Raw genomic sequence first — 22,959 nt, forward strand, 5'->3', positions numbered from 1 at the left:
GTATTTCATTGTATGCACTGCACCATAATTTCATTAAACTTTAAATAAACTTCAAAAGCATCCCCTACTGTAACTATTTACGGTAGGTTGTCTCCAATTGTTCAGTGTGAAAAGCCCTTCAAAGGGTCCTCTCTTTCTATCAGATGCCACAAAAGCTTCTCTGACATTTTTTTCCTCAGAAAAGCCTTATCTGTGAACAACCTAGAAAAAACTCAGCCGATGGGGACACAGGGACCCCTTTCCACTATCTTCCCACTTCAGCTCCATCTATGTCCTCCTCTAGGGGGCGTTTGTACTTCACTCTCACAATCCCATTTCCTTCTTCTCTCCTACAGCTCTTTCCCACTCCCCAACGGAACATCCTGATTGTGCATGTGTGGGGGAGAAACTTCCCAAACAATCCACAACCCCCAACTGGTATTTCAAAAACACATGGGCCTTTATTTTGACAGTTAAATTCCTGTTACTGCAGGAACTGTATCCAAATCTATTTTGAACTAGAAGCAACTAGGCTTGTAGCCGCAGCGTGATGAGGAAGACAATGCATGTTTTTCCTCTCCCTCAGAAAGTATCACATATATCACAAGGGTTAATGGCCTAATTCTTTATTATCTTCCCTATCCGCATTCATCACAAGACACTCTGCCCAGGAAGGCAAGAATGAGAGGTTATTGTTAAGACAGAATGAATGAGACAATGTGGAGTTCTGTTCTTCTGACCTGGCAATGTGACCCATGCAGGGGCACTGTGACCAGGGAGGGACACAGGCTAGCCTCCACGCATCCTGGGACAGCTACCCCTGTGTGCTATGGGAATACAAACCTGACTCGGGGGCCTCCCTCCCGGTCCCCTCTCCCTCAGGAGCCCCAGGGGGAATGGATGAACTCAAGCTGCTGCCAAAAGGGCGTGCTTTTTGAGAACTAGGACATTAGATCCAATTCCTGGCTGCCCTTTCCTCTCTCAGGTATCCGTAAGACTGGAGTAATGATCAGTTTCTTTTCCTTTTTAAAACTTTTTTATTTATTGATTATAGAGAGAGAGAGGGGAAAGGAGGGCGAGAGAGAAAAACATCAGATTTGTTGTTCCACTTATTTATGCGTTATTAGTTGATCCTTGTATGTGCCCTGACCAGGGATCGAACCTGCAACCTTGCTGTATTGGGACAATGCTTTAACCAAATGAGCTACCCAGCCAGACCCTCTTCTTCTTTAAAATATAAATTGTGATGAGCTTCTAAAACTGAGGTACCACACTGAAACACCATCTGTACCAGCAGTTTGAAAAGAATCTTAGTTGCTTAGATCTCTAATCATAAGAAAATGTTGAGTCATTGCATCTGCACAACAAGACAGTAGCACATGTGGTGCCATCAAGAGCCACCCTGTCCCCCAGGCATTGGTGAGGAGGGACTTCTGTGGAGGTGTTTATGAAAGGCAAAGGCATTTTTGTTCACTGGGTTGGCACATGCTTCCCCACAGAAGCTATTCAAATGCGTACTGTAATTTCTGGCAAATTCATGTCTCTCAGAGTTAATGATGAAGACTTTTTTCAAAGACCAGAACTAGAGCCAAAATAAAAGGCCACAGAAGAAATCAGAATCCTTCTCTCGGGAGTTCAAAGTCTTTTTCTACCCACCAGCTTACAATAGGCTTCTAGAGTGGAGAGGTTTCAGGAAGTTACTAGAGGTCAAGAAAAGCATGGGTTTCTTTGAAGCACTCTGTTTTTCATTTAAATAGAACAGAAACAAAACAAAAAGCGCCCCAAAGTCAAAACACAATTCCAGAGAACACCCTAGATTCCCCGCACTCAGACTCACTCTGTCGCCACCATCTGGGGGATGGGCTCATCTAGTAGTTCCAAGCTGTGCAGGATCCAGTAGCAGAGCCATGGGCGGCTGGCATCCAGACACTGTGAGAGGGACGGGGAGAAACACACCCCTTATTCAGAATCGCTCCAAGGTATTGCTGACAAGGAGACATCTGTCCACTCCCAGCCGCCTGGCAAGGGGAAGGAGGGCACCCTACGAACAATCAGTGAGTGAAGGACACTTTGCTCTGTGGCCTTAGCCAGGAGCTGAAATAGCTCTTTGTGAGAAAGGACAATGGGACAAAGAAGTACACCTTGAACCCAGTGGGTCCCTCCCTGACAAGCCCCCAAGGAAGGCTGAGCAGAGCACTTCTCACACGCTCGGAAGTGAAGCACTGCTGTTTTCAGTGCCGACCCAAGGAGAGAGAGGATCCCAGAGAGGGATTTCCTGGGCTAGCTCACTCACTGTTTAAACGAATATTTAGAGAGCATCTACTTTGTGCCAAGCACTGTATTAGACACTGGGGGCATGATCGTGAATAAAATTCTGTTCCTATTCTTGAGATGCTCAGAATATAGAATGTGTGTGGTTATCTGCAGAGAAAGAGGGACCAGACACATAAGTACAAATTACCTTATGTCTTTCTGGAATAAGGTGGGACATAACATGTGTACATATGTCTGGATAAATGCTGTAATGGGCAGAAATTGAGTCCTGAGGGAACACAGGGAAGAGACTAACTATGCCTAGGGGCACTGGGAAAGGCTTCCAAAGGTGACATGTCTGTGAACAGAAACTGATTCTAACTCAAAACATAAACAAGTACTAAGCATTCAAGGCCAGGCAGGCAGGTAGTGTTACCTGCCGATTCACAGATTTTAAGTATATAAATGAGGTCCAAAAAGATAAATTTTTTCTAGATTACAAACCAGTGGCCCTGGCTGATTGGCTCATTGGTAGAGCATCGGCTGGCATGTGGATGTCCCGGGTTCAATTCCTGGTTAGGGCACACAGGAGAAGCTTCTCCATCCCTCTCTCTCTGTCTCTCTTCTCCTCCTGCAGCCATGGCTAATTGATTTGAGCACATTGGCCCAAGGTGCTGAGGATGGCTCTGTGGAGTCTCTGCCTCAGGTGCTAAAAATAGCTTGGTTGTGAGCATGGCCACAGATGGGCAGAGCATCAGCCCCAGATGGAGGTTGCTAGGTGGATCCTGGTGGGGGCGCATGTGATCATCTATCTATCTCTCTCCCCTCCTCTCACTTGGAAAAGAAGAAAACAAAATCAGTAAATATCAGAGATGAGACAAGAACCCAGGTTTCCCAAGCCAGTGCTCCTTCCTTTGGCCCATGCTGTCCTCTTCATAAATGTGCTATGACTAGCTTGCCACCTGGGGGATAGTTGGTGTGGTGACCAAAGACACTGCTATTGATTTTTGCTCCCTGGGTTTAAGTCCCAGCTCCTCCTCTTACTAGCTCTTTGCCTTTGAACAACTTACTTCATCTTGCTACGCCTGATTCCTTATCTGTGAAAAAGGAAGACTCACCTACCTCATGGGGTAGCTGTAAGGATTAAGGAGATAACACAATGGTAAGCTAGTCAGTTGTTAGCTGGTATGGTACTAACTGTATCAGGACTGACTGGACCCTAACCATGGAGGACTTGAGTCAAGGATTAAAAACTTGGAACCCAAGGCCAAATCTAGCCCATGGCTGTGTTCTGCTTGCTCCTTGTAGTGTTCTGTTTGTTTAATTGGAATTGCTTGCAACATTTAAGCATTTGGAGATTCAAAAAAAAAATCAGAATTTCTGGCTTCATTTGAGGGAAAAGAGAGAAAGAGAGGTACTGGCAGCCCTGGGTCTGCATTCTAGATGGTGGGGAGGGGCAGGGACAGAGGACAGGGGTCCTTGGGCTACAACAATCTTGACATACAACGTTTCAAGTTTACAATATTCACTTTCATAAAAACCTTTAAAAAATTGACATGTAAGTGTTTTGGCTTACGCTGTTACCACTGTTACTGTCATACTTACAAATTACATGGGCAAAGTAGTTCAATTGCGCACGGCAGAAGAATACGCAGTAACAACATGGTATATGAGTGTCGGTCAAATAAGTTTGTAAATATGATATATGTTTGCTCGCTTATAGTTTGTATCGGGTGTGGGGGACAAGCTGTAAGCAGGCAGGGTGGTTACAGCCTAAGGCTTAGTTTTAAGACTAAGCTTTTCACCACACCCTTGACTGATTGCATGATATAGGGTGGTGCAGTATCATGAGGAATCCCATTATGCCTCAGATAAGTGACTTTGTATCAGAGACTTCCTTGTTTGTAATATATATTAGATTAAAGGTTTGGATTTCTACACTATAAAGTGGGGCAGATTGGGAGCTTGCTCTCTCTCAGTTCCTGGGATTATTAGCATTAGAGGAGAGCAGAGAGAGGAGATGGGGAACAGAGGTGAATAAGTCTGGTGAGCTAGAAACTCTGATTCTAGGAAACTCGGATAAGTCAGTAGCTTTGTGAGCACTGAATGAGTGGGTTTTGGAGCCCAGTGTGTGCTTTTACTTGCCTGCCGGGTGCAAGCTAGGATTAAAGGTAATGGCCCGGCCTGACCTGTGGTGGCGCAGTGGGATAAAGCGTCGACCTGGAACACTGAGGTTGCCGGTTCGAAACCTTGGGCTTGCCCGGTCAAGGCACATATGGGAGTTGATGCTTCCTGCTCCTCCCTCCCCTTCTCTCTCTCTCTCTCCTCTCTCTCTAAAAATTAATAAATAAAATATAAAAAAAATAAAAAAATAAAAAAATAAAGGTAATGGCCCACCAGTTCTTGGCTCCATTGTTTTTTTACTGACTGTCCGAATCTAATGCGAACCTGCATGTAAATGGCCATGATGGTGGCTCCTGGCCATACAATGAGTGAGGGATTTGGCATCCCCTAGTACGCTTACCTACGCCATTTTGGATTGTTAAAAGCGCAAGTGTTCCATTTATTTTGAATTTTACTAAAATTTGGGTTATATCACTGTCACAGGAATGGAACTGGGTCGTAACAGGAGGACCTCCTGCAAAGCAAGGGGATTCTGTTTACCTGGTCTCCTGCCAGCTCACTTCTCTTAGTTATGCTGCCTGCTTGGGTCTAGAGCCATTGAGTTGGTGAATCCCTGTAGCAAATAATTAAGTGCACAACCCCAAAATAAAAATCAAATTAGGAGCAGGGCTATTCTGTGTAAATTGGGACAGGAAGACTGGGGTCCTCCTGTTCACTGCCCCCCTCTGCCTGCCACTCAGCCCCATTCTCACACCCTTCCCCTCCTCCACCTCCACTGCCCTTCCCTGAGGCCCCTCTGAGGAGCCTTGGGGATCTGAGGAATAGGATTTTACAGTGGGAATGTTTACAGTGCAGTAGTACTCCCTGGGATTTATATACTGATCCTTTGGCCAGCCTAGGAATTAGATCAGCTTATAGGGCAAAGGGTCAGGGATGAACAGGTAACCACTGCCTTTTAGCTACCTGTCAAGGGGTGTCTAGAAGAAAGCACACGAGCCCTTCAGCCATGATTTAAGAGGAGGAAAGCCCATCCCATCTAGGGAGCTCCACAAGCTCTGAGGGAGGACGAGACAGGAAGAGATCCAGCCCCGCCCTTTCAAAAGCCAGAGTCCGGCTCTGCAGCACGTGAATACCTGGTTCCTGCCAGAGCCACGTGCACGAGGAGTGACCCTGCAAGGGTCAGACCCAGTCTTTTACAATCAAACAGAAAAAAAGGAGAAAGATCTGGCTGATAATGTGATAGGAAGAGCTCCTGGACGGTGCATTTACCTCATAGGCATCTGTCAGCTGCCGAAGGCCTCTTTTCAGGTAGTGGAAGTGCTTCTCCCTCTGTAAAACAAGCCTAAAATGACAAAGACCATGTAAATGATTCTTTCTTTTCTTAATTGACTTTTTAAAGATAGAGGGAAGGGGGAAAAGAAAGAGAGAGACATAAACTTGGTTTTACAACTTTATGCATTCTTTGGTTGATTCTTGTATGTGCTCTGACTGGGGATTGAACCCATAACCTTGGCTTATCGCAGACAAGGCTCCTACTAACTGAGCTACCTGGCTTAGATAGCCTAGGCGATTCCAATAGCTTAGGCATCCACCCACTACAGAACACAGGTGCATACATGCACATATACACAAGCACACAACACTCACTCTCAGCATCAGGACATCTCCACTCCAGTCAATGAATGGACAATTAGCAACTTCTTTTATTTTATTTTTTATTTTATTTTTTTTGTGGCAGAGAAAGAGAGAGTCAGAGAGAGGGACAGACAGACAGGAAGGGAGAGAGATGAGAAACATCAATTCTTCGTTGCGGTTCCTTAGTTGTTCATTGATTGATTTCTCATATGTGCCTTGACCGGGGGGCTATAGCAGACCGAGTGACCCCTTACTCGAGCCAGCGACCTTGGGCTCAAGCTGGTGAGCCCTGCTCAAACCTGCGCTCAAGCTGGCGACCTCAGAGTCTCAAACCTGGGTCCTCCATGTCCCAGTTTGATGCTCTATCCACTGCTCCACCGCCTGGTCAGGCCAACTAGCAACTTCTTTAGCTCCAAGGGTGGCTAAGTCAGAGAAAAGAATTCAGCATCTGAATGTCCCCAAAGTGGCTGAAACTGTGCTGTCAGATGTTTGGGGTGCGATCCTCTTCTTCATGGCAGGTGACTTTGGGCTACGTGAAAAGCACAATGAGCACACACATAGCGAGGCAGTGACAAACCACCAGAAAGTTCCTCCAGGGTCTAACTGTGGCTCCCCACCCTGTAAGTGATTTCAATGTGAGCCTTGCCACTTCTCTGACTTGGTAATTTCCTCACATTGACTCTGCCATTCCAGGCATTTCTTCCAGGGTCACTTCTCTGAGGTTTGTGGCTGGCACTCTGCTGCCCCTCAGTTATCTATTATTCCCTCCTGAAATTCCACCTCCTACATGCTGACCCACAGCCCAGGCCAGAGGGTCGTCTGTAGTCTGCAGCCAGCCGCCCTCCTTGGCCCCAATGTCAGCAATACTGACTTTTAAACGGAATGTGCTGCCCATGGCCACCTGCACAGGCAGGCAGAGGACGGGGGCTGCACTTCGTGCTTGGTCTGGCAGAAGAGGCCCGTGTGATTACAGAGAAAAGGAATAAATGGAATGGCAAGACCTTTCACTGTGCTTACTGATGTCAAAAAAAAAAAAAAAAAAAAAAACAAGAACCATTCTCTTTTCTAGGTATTCAATTCAACAATTGTTCATTGAACTCCCACTACACTGCATACAAAATAAGATCATTAATGTAGTCTTTACCTCAAAAAGCTCTCCAGTTCAGTACTGGAAATGAAATAAGGACATGAATGGCTACAGTATGAGGGAAAATGCATAGATTTCGTAAAGGTAACACAGATCAAACCTTCCCAAGGCTCTAAAGGGAGCAGCCACTCACTAAGGAAGGCATGATCAGGAAGGTTGTGCAGAAGAGGAGGAACAGGAGATGGGCAGCCCTGGGAGAGGGAGAGATTTTTACAGGTAGAGATGGCCGTGAGGGGAGGAGGAGACAGATGGGGGGACAGGTCAGCCAGAAGGAAGAGAAAGAAAGGTCCAGACCAGCACCATCCAGAGAACTTTCAGTGATGAGGGAAATGTCATCTGTGCTGTGCTGTCCACGATGCGGCCACTAGCCCCATGAGGTCATCGCGCCCTTGAAATGTGTCAGTATGACAGAGCAACTGAATTGTACGTTTTGTTTACTTTTAATTAATTTCAGTTTAAATCACTGCAGGTGGCTAATGGCACTGTATGGTGCAGCACAGATAGAGTGTGCAAGAGGGGGGCAGGCGGGAATTTGGCCTGAATATTAGGAATGAAAGAGGAGCAGTCAAAACGGCAGCTGAAGCCCCTCCTACGGCAGTCTGGGGCTCCGGTGGAGGAATTTCTACCATTTGAGTAAGCAGAGGGAAGCCCTACAGGTTTTGAGGCAAGAAAAACAAAATGACCGGGATGGTGCTTTAATGTCTGCCAGCAGCAGGTGTGCAACACGTGGTTACAAACTGGGCTCACCGACAGCACCGAGTGGGGGGAGAGATGAGGTGGGAAAAGAGGGGAACCACTCTCTTTTCGAGGGATTCAATTCAGTCACTGTTTACTGAAAACTGTTAAGAGTCAACTATAGAAGGTGAGAAGTACTCAGAGTACTTCGGGCACGACCTGGCACATGATCCTCGATAAGCTGACTTTTGGACAGAGGGGGCTTTCAGGCCTGAACATGTGTGCAGGAGAGGGTGTCAAGCACACTGTGGAGAACACATGTGAGAACTCAAGTGAGGGATCCAGGTGACACAGACAGACTGGGAACCACTTATCTGCACGCAGGTGACAGGTGAGGCTGCAGGAGTGGAGAACAGAGCAGAGAGGTCTCGCTGCAGAACTGGGGGAAGGCCCACCTGTGGAGAAGGGCAAGGAGCCAGAGGGGAGAGAGTGTTACATAGCTGGGGAAGGACAAGGACACAGGCAGCGCTGGGTCACAGGCTTTGTGGGCGAAGGGAAGCGCACGGAGGTATTTAGCAATGGCAAATGCTGCAGCAAGCCCGAGGAAAAAGGACAAACCACAAAGTGGCCGGTGACCTTCAAGAGAGTCAGGGGGAGGTGAGAGTAGATTCCAGATCATCAAGAAAAGAAGGCCGCCCTTGATTTCTCTTTCAAGGGGGCGCAGGGTCAGGATTCAGTGAACACCCACTCTGCAGGGGCCGAGAGTAGGGACCAGGGTGGATGCTGACTCAGCTCCCTCAAGCTACAGTCCGGAGGTGACCCAGGTGACCACGGACAAGTCGATGGCAGTTATAGCCCTGTCCGACCCACACTCTGATCAGGAAGGGCAGGGGGCTCTGGCAGCACATGGGAAGGCATGGGGGTTGGGGGTGTCAGAACAGACTTCCCCAAGGACACAGCACTGAGTCAATGGACAAAGGAGACCCAAAGGGCATGAGTCAGCCAGGCAAAAAGAAGGGGACCGAGGGTGTTTCCAGGAGGGAACACCATGGCACATTCTAGTGAGTTTAGTTCAGCTGGAGCCAAAGCACACAGTAGTGAGCAGTGAGAAATCAGACCGGAGAGACAGAGGCGGCGGATCACGCAGGACACATCAATGCATGGGGAGTCTGAGTTTACACCAAAGGGCAAACGGGAGCCCTGGTGCTACACCATGGATGAGCCCTAAAAACACCATGCTAAGTAAAAGAAGCTGTCACAAAAGACCACACATTGCATGGTTCCATTTAAATGAAGTGTCTAGAATAGGAAAATCCTTAGAGACAGAAAGTAGATTAAGTGGTTGTCAGGCGCTGGGGCCGGGGGCGGGGAAGGGATTGGGAGAGTGAGAGCTGATGGGTTTTGAGGGGGTGATGAAAATGTTCTAAATTAACTGTGGAGATGTGTGCACAACTCTAAATATACTGAAAACCACTGAATTTTATACCTTAAATGGGTGAACTGTATGATATATGAATTATATCCCATTGAAGCTATTACCAAAAAATCATATTTTAAATAAATATTTTGAAAGGGAGTCATTGAAGAGTTTCAACAGGAAAGACATGGTCAGATTTGCACTTTCTAGATCACACTAGTGTCATCACACTGAATGGATCGGGGTGGTTATAAGGCTAGTGGCGCCTGACCAGGCGGTGGCGCAGTGGATAGAGCGTCGGACTGGGATGCAGAAGACCAAGGTTCGAAACCCTGAGGTCACCAGCTTGAGCGCGGGCTCATCTGGTTTGAGCAAAAAGCTCACCAGCTTGAGCCCAAGGTCGCTGGCTCAAGCAAGGGGTTACTCGGTCTGCTGAAGGCCCGCGGCCAAGGCACATATGAGAAAGCAATCAATGAACGACTAGGAAGTGGCAACACGCAACGAAAAACTAATGATTGATGCTTCTCATCTCTCCGTTCCTGTCTGTCCCTGTCTATCCCTCTCTCTGTCTCTGTAAAGGAAAAAATTATTTATAAGGCTAGTGGCAGGAAACTAAACCCACCACCTGCGTGAGTCTGTGGTGACTCTAAGGGAAGAGAGACAAAGCAGTGACCTGACGGGGGGCACTGGGGTGCAGACAAGTAGTTCAGACAGAGGAGAGATGAGCAAAGGGGAGACGCTGAAAATGCAGAAGAGCCCAGACGAAATCCATCAAGGAAGGTCCCAGAACAGGGAGGCTGGGATGGAGAGTTCAGTAGGAGAGGCGAAATCAGCAATAAGGAAGGATTCTACAGTTCCAGAGCCAGAGACGATGAAAGAGACTGGTAAGAGGGAAACCTAGGGGACTCCTGGTGGCCAGTCTCAATTTTCTCAGGAATCAGGAGACAAAACCGTGGGAGAGTTGTGGCTTGGCCACTGTGGTGAGTGAGTGTGTTAGGGCAGTGGTCTCCAACCCCCGGGCCGCGGACGGGTACCGGTCCGTGGGCCATTTGGTATGGTCTGCAGAGAAAGAATAAATAATTTACATTATTTGTTTTATTTATATTTAAGTCTGAATGATGTTTTATTTATTTTTTTAATAATATTTATTTATTTATTTATTTATTTATTTATTTATTTATTACAGAGACAGAGAGTGAGTCAGAGAGAGGGATAGACAGGGACAGACAGACAGGAACGGAGAGAGATGAGAAGCATCAATCATCAGTTTTTCATTGCAACACCTTAGTTGTTCATTGATTGCTTTCTCATATGTGCCTTGACCGCGGGCCTTCAGCAGACCGAGTAACCCCTTGCTGGAGCCAGTGACCTTGGGTTCAAGCTGGTGAGCTTTTTGCTCAAACCAGATGAGCCTGCACTCAACCTGGCTACCTTGGGGTCTTGAACCTGGGTCCTCTGCATCCCAGTCCAACGCTCTATCCACTGCACCACCGCCTGGTCAGGCTGATGTTTTATTTTTAAAAAATGACCAGATTCCCTCTGTTACATCCGTCTAAGACTCACTCTTGACGCTTGTCTCGGTCACGTGATACATGTATCCGTCCCACCCTAAAGGCCGGTCCATGAAAATATTTTCTGACATTAAACTGGTCCGGTGCCCAAAAAAGGTTAGGGACCACTGTGTTAGGGAATCTACATGAGATGAATAAAAGGATTACATAGCAGTTGTGAAGGCCTAGCTGAAGCTAAGTAGCATAAACTTTTGGTTTAGCCATTCTGCAGGCACTGTTATATGATTTTATTTTCTCCAATATCTTGCTGGGGTCCTTTGGCAGAAGCAGCGATGGGGGTGCTAAGGTAAGGACCGGGGAGATGGGAGGAGCAGAAAGTAGAGGTGCAGAGGAAGCGAATGGGATCGGAATTGCTGAAATAGCTCACAACAGGCGCTGACCCAGGCTGGGCAGGCTGGGCACAGCCAGGACGGGTGCAATGGATGAGAAGAACCAAGAGACCATTAATGAGGGTAGGCAGGGATCCACTCAAAAAGTGAGAAGCAGTTGAGAAACCCAAGCCAGATGAGGGCAAGTGCAGAACTCTGAAAGGACCAATTCATAGTGGTCGATTCTTTTCTATCTAAAAAACAGGCAAAGAAGTTTGAAAATGTTAAATACCCTGACATGCTAAACCACAGAGGAGAGAAGGAGAAATACTCAGTTCCAAAGCAGAACATCAGTCACCTCATTTAGAAATGCCAGGCATTAAAGGTTTCTCGTAAATACAAATTGGTGATCCAAGTATAAAGCTGAGGAAAGGGACCAGGTGAGAAGGGGAGGGTACATAGTGGAATGATCTGTTCAGGATGTCTGCCACGCACCCCCTTCCCCGCCTCTGCCTCGTAACTCTGTGAGTGCAGCTCTTGTCTGTCTTCAGCAGCTGTGCCCCGAGCAGAACTGGTCTCCACAACTCTTTGTCAAATGAACAAAAGAAATGCTAAGGTCAGTTTCTAACTTGTTCTCCCTGGATATATGTCCCCCAATATAAAGAATGATAAATCTCCAAGGGAAGTTGAAATGCAATCAAACAGGCCAAGGAGAGCTGTGATTAGACTCAAGAGTACATCTGTGCTGGCTCAGGGCTTTACCAGTTCTCTCCTGGGTCCACATACACCACACTGCAGAAGACCCAGCAGCCAGCTTTTAACCTTCCCTGTGGGAACCAGTATTTTTTTTTTTTAGAGAGCTGAGTTAAGCAACTAAACAAATCCTCTCTCATATTGAGAAAAAGAAAGAAAAAGAAAACAACCTAGAGCAGGAACTCTTTTCTTGTCTTCTGAACACTCTTCCCACCTGATGAGGGGCTTTTCAGTCACTAGAGAATAGAAGATCTCAGAAGCAAATGCGTTTCTACTTTCAGAAAGTAAGATCCTGAAGTGACAAGAAAGTACCTGAAGCCTCACCTGCCCAGAAACGTCAGGGGAGAAGAAGCCTCAGTCCCATTTTCTGCAGTTCTGGGTTGTGCCCTAAGGACAGGATCGAGGCAGCCCAAAGGGGGCGCCCCGATAGCTCTTCTCCGACCTTGAACCTCCCAGACAGCCAGGCTCCAGGAGTGCTGCTGGGAGGGAACTCATGAGTTCCTTTAACTGCTTTCATTTCCAGACCAACTTCAGCCACAAGCAGGGGAAGAGAAATCCCTTTCAGGGGCCGTTTCCACAAGGAGCTCCAGTCACACTGCCTTCTTCGCACTCTGCCCTTTTCAGTCTCAGGGCTTTCCCTCTGCCTGGGACACTCCTGCCACCTCCGTGACTGGCAATGCCTGCTCACCCTCCAGGTCTCAGCCTAAGAGAGGCCTGTTCTCTGAGAGGCCTGCTAGACTGAATGTTTATGTCCCTCCCAAAGCCATATGTTGAAATCCTAATCCCCAATGTGATGCTACTTGGAGGTGCGGCCTTTGGGAGGTGATTGATTCATGAAGGTAGCACTCTCATGAAGGATTAGTGGCCTCTGTTGGGCAGATAAAATGTATTATGCTCACTTTGTTAAAGATTATGTTGCCCACGAGGAGGCCGTCACCCAGGTGATATTAATGTGTGTTGAGAATCCTTGTAGCCTGGGGCTTGGTTTTGGGATTAAGCCTTTCCCACCCTTTTTGATGTGGGGCGGTACAATCCAATCATGCCTCAGAGAAGTGACTTTGTATTAGAGACTTCCTTATTTTGTATATTGGATTAGAGGTTGTGAAGCTACACTATAAAATAGGGGCAGAACGGGGGCTTGCCCGCTCTTGGTTCCTGAGATTAGCAAGAGAGAGCAGAGGAGAGCAGAGAAAGGCCACGTGGAGGAGGCCAGGAGAAGCAGCCAAGATGGTGCAGTGCTGAGTGAGATGCCAGTTTGTGTAGAGTTTGTATCTGGGATAAGGAAGGAGATGGGGAACTGAGGAGAATAAGGCTGGTGTTGGGCAGATAAAATGTATTATGCTCACTTTGTTAAAGAGGCCGTTGCCCAGGTGATATTAATGTGTGTTGAGAATTGTTGTAGCCTGAGGCTTGGTTTTGGGATTAAGCCTGTCCCACCCTTTTTGGTGTGAGGTGGTACAATCCTATCATGCCTCAGAGAAGTGACTTTGTATTAGAGACTTCCCTATTATGTATATTGGATTAAGGGTTTGGACTTCTACACTATAAAATGGAGGCAGAATGGGACTTGGCGTTTGGTTCCTGAGACTAGTATTAGAAGAGAGAGCAGAGGAGAGCAGAGAAAGGCCACGTGGAGGAGGCCAGGAGAAGCAGTCAAGATGGCGGAGTGCTGAGTGAGATGCCAGTTTGTGTAGAGTTTGTATCTGGGATAAGGAAGGAGATGGGAACTGAGGAGAATAAGTCTGGTGAGCTAGAAACCTTTGATTCTAGGAAACTCGGATAAATCAGTAGCTTTGTGAGCACAGAATGTGACTGGGTTTTGGAGCCCAGTGTGTATTTTTACTTGCCCGCCGGGTGCAAGCTAGATTAAAGACTATGGCCCACCAGTTTGTGGCTCCATGGTTTCTTTACTGACTGTCCGAATCCAATGCGAACCTGCATGGGCCAGGAGGCTGCTGTGATGGTGGTCCTGGCCCTGGCTTCTGGCTTTACAGCTGGTGAGCTAGAAACCTTTGATTCTAAGAAACTCGGATAAATCAGTAGCTTTGTGAGCACTGAATGTGATTGGGTTTTGGAGCCCAGTGTGTGTTTTTACTTGCCCGCCAAGTGCAAGCTAGGATTAAAGACTATGGCCCACCAGTTTGTGGCTCCGTTGTTTCTTTACCGACTGTCCGAATCCAATGCGAACCTGCATAGGCTGGGCTGCTCTGATGGTGGCCCTGGCCGTGGCTCCTGGCTTTACAGCCTCCATAAAAGAGGCCCCAGAAAGTGCCCTCACCTCTTCCACAATGTGAGGACACAACACTATGGCCATCTATGGACCAGGAAGTGGGCCCTCCGCACACACTGAATCTGATGGTGCCTACATCTTGGACTTTTCAGCCTCCATTAAGGAAGGAAGTCCTTCTGAACTAAGAAGCTTTTCTTCCTGTTAGAAAGAAGCTTCAAGGACTTTTTATGTTTTAGGCAAAGCGCTCAGAGATATCTTGTGAAGGGTGTAAGGTCGGTGGATGGGGGCATGGTGACATAGGGACTCAGACCCGCCTACTTTGGCTAGGACCGCCCACAATCAAGCCCACCAAGGGAAGCTTCCCAGGAACCATTTGGAAAGAAGCAATCGTCTGCCAGCCAGTGAAATTTTACCACGTCATAGTAGCTCCACTTCCCTAGAGGGACCCTTTAAATATCTGTCACGCGGTTTAATCTTTGCAACTTCCCTAGCCTCCATGTTTCTTTCCTAGGGGCCAGGGAACCTTGCCGGGCGGGGTGTGCACTCTGTACTCAATAAAGCCATTTATTATTTCACACTTTGCGGCTCCGAGCCCTCTTCCTTCCTTCTCGGCGGGGAAAAATACCTTACATATTTGATGCCAAAAACCCGGAAGGAGTTAGAAGTCCGCAAGGACCGCTCCTTTCTCCTCACCTCCGAGAAAGAACCAGGAGAAAGAACCAGGATCTCCGATCTCCAACTTTCACCCACTTCGGTGCACGGTGCGGTAAGTCCCCTGCCTCCAGCTTTCCTCTCAGTTCTTTCCTCCGAGACTCCCTGTCCGAAACCGTAGCTACGTCAGGGAACTCTTTTCCGTCTGTTCGTCCGTCCGAGTGCGTGTGCTTGTGGAGACCTCCCCAAGCACATCCACTTTCATCCGTGGCTGGACATTGAGTTTTTAGGACGCTAATGCTCAGGTCTGACCACTCCGAGAACTGAGTGCGGCTGTTGGGGCACAGGAATTTCCCTCCCTAAGGAAGAAGAAACTGTTCTTCTCCACTGTGGCCAGGCCACAGAACCCACTCAGTTAGCCTCCTGAAGGGACTTTCGGTGTTAACACCCTCACCAATTTAACTATTGCCAAAAAAGCTGGGAACTCATTGGAGATCTCTTTCATACACGGCTCCTAATTATTTGCGCAACTGTCCTTAATCTCTGTGCCGCCTATTCCACACTGCGCAGGCCTTTTTCTGGCCAGAGAAACCTCACCTGAAATCTCTATTCCTAATCTTTCCTTCTCCGCGGACTCCAAACTCTCTCTCCCCTCCCTTCGCAAAAACCTGTTTTTTATTTGCCATTTACTAACTACCATCTTTTTCTCCTCCCCTGTTGGCCAGGGGCCCCTCCCGTCACTGTGTTCTCTAGTCCCGCCTCTGTCAGGCCTTTCTCAGCCTGGCATTGGCTCTTACACCGGTTTTCAGGACGTCCAAACCCCTATCCGGAACCTGTGAACATGGCATTTAAAGTTTTTAACGGTCCCAACTAGTAAAAACAGGACTGTTCGCCAGGCCCCCATGCAGCAGAAAGTAACGCTCCAAACCCCGACTCTTGTGGCAACCCTGAGACCAGCAGAGCCACCAGCAGCTTGCTTTAAGTGTGGCAAGCAAGACCACTGGTCCCGGCAGGGCCCCTGCCTGTGGCTGCCCACTGAGCCCTGCCCTGACTGCAAGCAGCCCAGTCACTGGCGGAGAGATTGCCTCTTTGGGCAATAGGTTTTTTCCTCAGCGCCTCTACGTGGAGGACAAGCTGCCCAAATGGAAGGCCAATCCAGCCAGGTGGGTGCATCGCTCGAACTCCTAGGACATGTCCTGGACTCGGAGAACCCAGGGTTCTGCAACAAGTGGGTAAGTCAGTCCACCTCATTTCTTGTGGACATGGGGACTGCCTTCTCTGTTTTTGCCTTTATACTCTGGACCTCTAGTTCCCTCACAGGTTTCGGTTATGGGAATGGATGGGACCCTCTTCCTTTCCCCTTTTTACGCCACTCCTGACATGCAGTTCTGCCTCAAGCTTGCCTCCTTATAGGACCTCTGGCAGTCGAAACCACTGGACTTCATCCATCTCCAGTTCACCAAAAGGCTGGACCCTGCAAAATCCCCTATTACTCCTCTTTTTTTTTTAAATCCTTACAGGACCGCATCTGTGAAGTTTCTCCAGTCACAGCCACACAGATGTTCCTCTTAACACCCCTCAAAGCCACCACCTTCTGATCTCCCCCTCCCCACAATGCCCCTATTCAGCAGGAAGTAGCCAGATGAATAAATGGCGCCCCTTTTTCTATTTAACACAAAAGGTCAGAATGTAAGGTCGGTGGATGGGGGCATGGTGACATAGGGACTCAGACCCGCCTACTTTGGCTAGGACCGCCCACAATCAAGCCCACCAAGGGAAGCTTCCCAGGAACCATTTGGAAAGAAGCAATTGTCTGCCAGCCAGTGAAATTTTACCACGTCATAGTAGCTCCACTTCCCTAGAGGGACCCTTTAAATATCTGCAACGCGGTTTAATCTTTGCAACTTCCCTAGCCTCCATGTTTCTTTCCTAGGGGCCAGGGAACCTTGCCGAGCGGGGTGTGCACTCTGTACTCAATAAAGCCATTTATTATTTCACACTTTGCGGCTCCGAGCCCTCTTCCTTCCTTCTCGGCGGGGAAAAATACCTTACAAAGGGCACCTTTGTAATTGTCGAAATTGTATGACTTGAACTGTTGCTGCAATTTGTGTGATATGCCTAATTCCCTGCACAGGAATGCCTATGGTGTAGACTGAAAGCAAGCAAAAGGGGTGGAATGTTGGCCAAATAAGTTTGTAAAATATGATTTTTATGTTTGCTCTCTTGTGGTTTACAATGGGGCCTGGGCAGCACCAGCTAAAAGTGGTCAGCGAAGTTGCAAATTGCCTTCCTGCTTGGGAAGGGCTATTATTTTGCTAATGGAGAAGTTTTTGTACTAGAAAGTTTTAAAGAGAAAAGGAAGAAGTCAGACCCTCCCCTTACCCCTCCTCCATTGAGAAAGAAGAAGCAAGGAGGAATGCAGGGGGAAGGGAGATAGCAGGGGATTATCTGAAAAACCACTTCCTCTCTCCTTCTCTTAAAAGTTTTTAAGACCTTAATAGGCGGTTTCCAACACTTATTCTCTGACCTCACTTAAACTCACCCCTCCCATCCTAGAGTCCTGTGATTGACGTGTACCTCTAGACAAAGGGGTCACGCCCCTTGCATGTGAATCTGTTCTGTAAAGGGTATATGAGATGTAAGAAATCTAACTTCAGGGAGCGCGTGTTTAGCTTGCCTCTTTTGGGGTCACACTGCTCCACTGGCTAAATAAATCCTACTTCCTTCATCAAGTTGTCTGGTTTTTGTCCTCCTTTGATTCCTACAATACCATCACCATGAGAAATAAATGTTATCTAAGCAACCTACTCTGTGGTAATTTGTTGTAGCTGCTGGAATGGACTAAGTCACCTTCTCGGACTTCCCTGCCTAAATTACATCCTCCCTGTTACTCACTCTGAGCATCCCATTCACTTTCTTGACATTCATCCCACTGGTCACTATGTACCTGCATTCATTTGCTTAATGGCCACCTCCTCGCAGCAACTGGGGGCCCAGCAGGAGCAGCACCTGGGTGGGCCTTGCTCACTGTTCCCAGAGGACAGCAGAGTGCCTGGCCTTTTGGAGACCCTCTAGACCAGGGGTCGGGAACCTATGGCTCGTGAGCCAGATGTGGCTCTTTTGATGGCTGCATCTGGCTCACAAACAAATCTTTAATAAAAAATAATAATAACATTAAAAATATAAAACATTCTCGTGTATTACAATCCATTCATTTCCTACCGCTCATGTTCATGGTTGTGGGTGCCTGGAACCAATCACAGCTGTCCTCTGGGATAACACCAAATTTTTATTGGATAATGCTTCATGTACATGGGTCGTTGTGAGGTCAGGAAGTAAACTTCCCTCCTTTTAATCAAGTAGTCAGCTAGCTAATTGCAGAAACCCTTTTGATGAAGAAGATAGCTAAAAGAAAAAAAGATGAGGAGTATCGTACTTTTCAGCAGGAATGGACAGAGGAATTCGCCTTTGTGGAGACAGTAGGTTCTGCAGTGTGTCTAATATGCAATGATAAAATTGCATCAATGAAACGGTCAAATATAAAGCGGCACTTTGACACACACCATCCTACATTTGCATCGAAATATCCAGCGGGGGACAGCAGGAAGAAAGCATGTCAAGAGCTACTGTGCAGAGTGCAAGCTAGTCAGCAGCAACTCCGTGTTTAGACCCAATAAGGTGACTGGAATTCAGCTAGCTTTGCTGGTGCTTCAGCAATTGTGAGAAACGGAAAGCCATTCACAGATGGGTAGTATGCCAAAACATTCATGCTTGATGTTGCCAATGAACTTTTTGACGACTTTTCAGATAAAGACAAGATAATCAAACGAATAAAAGACATGCCTCTGTTGGCAAGAACTGTTCACAATCGTACCATCATGATGGCAAATCAAATTGAGGCAACACAAGTGAAGGACATAAATGCAGCATTATTCTTTTCTCTCGCTTTGGATGAATCGACAGTCGTAAGCCATTTATCACAGTTCAGCATGATTGCAAGGTATGCTGTTGGTGACACACTATGCGAGGAAAGTCTTGCTGTTTTGCCTATGAAAGAGACAACAAGAGGGGAGGATTTATTCAAGTCTTTCACTGAGTTCACTAAAGAAAAAAAATCTACTGATGGATAAACTTATTTTGGTATGTACTGATGGTGCTCCGTGCATGGTGGGGAAAAACAGAGGATTTGTAGCGCTTCTTCATGAACATGAAAAGAAATTTATCCTAAGTTTTCACTGCATCCTACATCAGAAGGCGCTTTGTGCTCAGATGTGTGGCGAGCAGCTTGGTGAGGTGATGTCGCTGGTCAATTGGGTGGTCAACTTTATTGTTGCCCGAGCTTTAAGTAATCGCCAGCTTAAAACACTGCTGGATGAAGTTGGGAATAATTATCCTGGTCTGTTTCTGCACAGCAATGTGCATTGGTTGTCAAGAGGAAAGGTGCTCAGCTGTTTCGCGGCTTGTCTGAGCGAAATCCAGACTTTTCTTGAAATGAAAAATGTCAAGCATCCTGAGTTAGCTAACACTGAGTGGCTCCTGAAGTTCTACTATCTCGTGGACATGACTGAACATCTGAACCAGCTCCACGTGAAAATGCAAGGCATTGGAAATACAGTCTTATCCCTTCCAGCAGTGTTTGCATTTGAACACAAGCTGGAACTCTTTATCGCTGACATTGAAACTGGTCATTTACTACACTTTGAAAAACTGGAAGAGTTTAAAGATGCATGCACAGCAAATGACCCTGGGTGCTCAACATCTTGATCTCCAGCAGCTAGCGGGCTTCACATCTGATCTCCTGCAGTCATATAAAGCACACTTTGGAGAATTTCGTGAGCGCACTCATATTTTTAAGTTCATCACCCATCCACACGAGTGTGCAGTGGACAGCGCTGACCTGAGTTACATCCCCGGTGTCTCCGTCAGAGATTTTGAGCTACAAGCTGCTGACCTGAAGGCCTCAGACATGTGGGTGAATAAGTTCAAGTCACTGAATAAAGATTTGGAAAGACTTGCATGACAGCAAGCAGAGTTGGTGAGCAAACACAAGTGGGGAGAAATGAAAAAACTTCAACCCACGGACCAACTGATTGTCAAAACTTGGAACACGCTTCCCATCACATACCACACACTGCAGCATGTGAGTATTGCTGTACTGACCATGTTTGGCTCTACGTATTCATGTGAGCAGTCTTTCTCACATCTAAAGAACATTAAGACCAACCTAAGATCACATTTAACAGATGGAAGTCTCAACGCCTCCATGAAGCTTAACCTCACGACGTATCAACCAGACTACAAAGCCATCAGCAAAACCATGCAGCACCAGAAGTCTCATTAATGGTAAGAAGTACTTTATTCATCATTGGTTAGCAACAGCAATAACAACGTTATTAAAAAGAATTCAGAGACTTATTGAACTTAAAAAGTGTTGGTCTTACATAAAATGCACACATTTACTTGTATTTAGTGTTAAACATATTGTATGGCTCTCACAGAATTAAATTTTTTTTTTTTTTTTTTTTTACAGAGGCAGAGATAGACAGGGACAGACAGACAGGAACAGAGAGAGATGAGAAGCATCAATCATCAGTTTCTCGTTGCGCATTGCGACTTCTTAGTTGTTCATTGATTGCTTTCTCACATGTGCCTTGACCGTGGGCCTTCAGCAGACCGAGTAACCCCTTGCTGGAGCCAGCGACCTTGGGTCCAAGCTGGCGAGCTCTTTGCTCAAGCCAGATGAGCCCGCGCGCGACCTCGGAGTCTCGAACCTGGGTACTTCCGCATCCCAGTCCGACGCTCTATCCACTGCACCACCGCCTGGTCAGGCCAGAATTACATTTTAAAATATGTGACGTTCAAGGTTCTCTCAGCCAAAAAGGTTCCCGACCCCTGATCTAGATACTGCTGCTGAAGGAGTGGAGTGAAGGAATGAGTGGCTCTAAACGAATATGGCAGACTGAATGACAGCGAACACACTTCCTCTCCACAAACCAGGACCACCCCCGAGAATCATGCCTTTAAATTGTGACAGGTGAGAGGACAGGGATTCAGCCCACTGTTGGATCCCGAGAAGGTTTTGTTTTTGTTTTTTTGTGTTTTTTTTTTGTTTGTTTTTTTTTTCATTTTTCTGAAGCTGGAAACAGGGAGAGACAGTCAGACAGACTCCCGCATGAGCCCGACCGGGATCCACCCGGCACGCCCACCATGGGGCGACGCTCTGCCCACCAGGGGGCGATGCTCTGCCCATCCTGGGCGTCGCCATGTTGCGACCAGAGCCACTCTAGCGCCTGAGGCAGAGGCCACAGAGCCATCCCCAGCACCCGGGCCATCTTTGCTCCAATGGAGCCTTGGCTGCGGGAGGGGAAGAGAGAGACAGAGAGGAAAGCGCGGCGGAGGGGTGGAGAAGCAAATGGGCGCTTCTCCTGTGTGCCCTGGCCGGGAATCGAACCTGGGTCCTCCGCACGCTAGGCCAACGCTCTACCGCTGAGGCAACCGGCCAGGACCCGAGAAGGTTTTAAACTCACTAAAGCCAGAGGCATCTCCAGTCAAAAAGTAAGCCTCAAAAAACAAACAAACAAACAAGACAACAACAAAACCTAAGCTTCTGGCACGCAAGTAATAAGTCACTTGACGGAGAGTGGGAGGGAAGATGAACTTGTTTATAAAGAACGACACTGAAAAGAACTGTATAAAGAACCACACCTTCTAAGTCAGCAGGAATTGGGGAATTTTAAGGGAGCATCACATGCAGAAATGGCAGAAAAACATGGAAGCATGGCAGGCACCAGTGTCAGAACTGCTTTGAGAGCTCTAACACACAGTATTTTGGCTTCTGGGCAATTGTCAACTCTTCACCTTCAACGCGCTATTAGCACAGGGCTACTATCAATATTTCTCACTTCCAGGACCACCAGGCCACTTCCTCCCCCCAAAAAAGGAAAAGCTATTTTAAAATTATATCTGAGTATGAGGGGGGAATGAAGAGAGAGAGAATGTTTGTGCATAAACAAAACTGTTAAATGCATGGTCAAAAAGCTCCTTGGGACAGCCCACCTGATCCAGGATAGGATGCATGTTTCACAGTATTACAGAGAGAGTAAAATCATTTCTGGGATGGGGAACACTGGTGGAATGTACTGACATCCCGCTTTAGCCTTGAATTTCAGCCAGGTCTGTGGCTCTGGAAGGCTGAACTGACAAATGCCTCACTCAGCATCATTCCTGGCATCCCTGGTCCTGTGTGTGGTCAGTGGTCCTGGGAGTGAGCGCGATTCTGTCATATCTTATCAGCATCGTGACCTCAGAAAAACAAACAAGCCCAAGGCATCTAGACTTACTGTTAATACCTGAATACTCACTTTCGCTAATAATAAAGGTTTGTACCTACAATATAATGTCAGATTTAAAAAATCTGACTACTAAACTGTTAAATACTGAAATGGTGATTATGCCTGACCTGTGGTAGCGCAGTGGATAAAGCGTTGACCTGGAATGCTGAGGTTGCCAGTTCAAAACCCTGCACTTGTCTGGTCAAGGCACATATGGGAGTTGATGCTTCCTGCTCCTCCCCCCTTCTCTCTCTCTCTTTCTCTCTCTCTCTCTCTCTCTCTCCTCTCTAAAAAATGAATAAATTTAAGAAATAAAAAAAAGAAATGGTGATTATAATTTAAAATTTTGATAAATTTTTCAGATTTATTCTTATATCCTATAAGTTTGTTCTGTGATGGTGATGTTTGGCTTCAGCTTTCTATTGATAGGTTGATTAATATGCTCAGACATTTAGCCAAAAGGTGTAATATATCTAATATTAATTAGCATGTGTGACATAATAAGATGTTCATAAGCTCTTTTTCACAGGCAACAATGATAAAATGGGAAATGTCAGGTTCCCAAAACGAACCCAGAGCCCTGATGTAGTCTAGGGCCACAAAAGATCCAAACCCAAGAGAACATTTTTGTTTCCCTCCCACACCTGACCTAAGACCTATGAATCAGAGGATTTTACTCCTCCATTGTCCTCTACCACCCCTCCCACAAACAATTTCTTCTTCCTCCCAGCACCACCTGCCATTCTCCCAGCTCAGTAAGAATAAAAGTCCAAGGGCTCTATCCTGATGGTGGGTGGCCAAGGAATGCCAAGTGATCGATGGTGCCTTTGGAAACACAAAGGACATGCGTACACAGATGTGAAGACAGGACACAGGAACTCAGAG

The 22,959-nt window shown here is 47.0% G+C and overlaps 1 protein-coding gene across 1 annotated transcript in view; it reads right to left on the minus strand.

Annotated features, from left to right (window-relative positions):
• Positions 1–22,959, minus strand: part of FNTB (farnesyltransferase, CAAX box, subunit beta) — an 84,400-nt gene that overhangs the window by 42,434 nt on the left and 19,007 nt on the right. Inside the window, exons 3-4 of the mRNA XM_066272832.1 lie at positions 5,626–5,698; positions 1,817–1,908 (exon numbers count right to left, since the gene is read on the minus strand). Coding sequence (XP_066128929.1) covers positions 1,817–1,908; positions 5,626–5,698 — 165 coding nt within the window. The remainder of the gene's footprint in view (positions 1–1,816; positions 1,909–5,625; positions 5,699–22,959) is intronic.

The sequence above is a fragment of the Saccopteryx bilineata genome, chromosome 4 (assembly GCF_036850765.1).
Source record: "Saccopteryx bilineata isolate mSacBil1 chromosome 4, mSacBil1_pri_phased_curated, whole genome shotgun sequence".
Lineage (NCBI taxonomy): Eukaryota > Metazoa > Chordata > Mammalia > Chiroptera > Emballonuridae > Saccopteryx > Saccopteryx bilineata.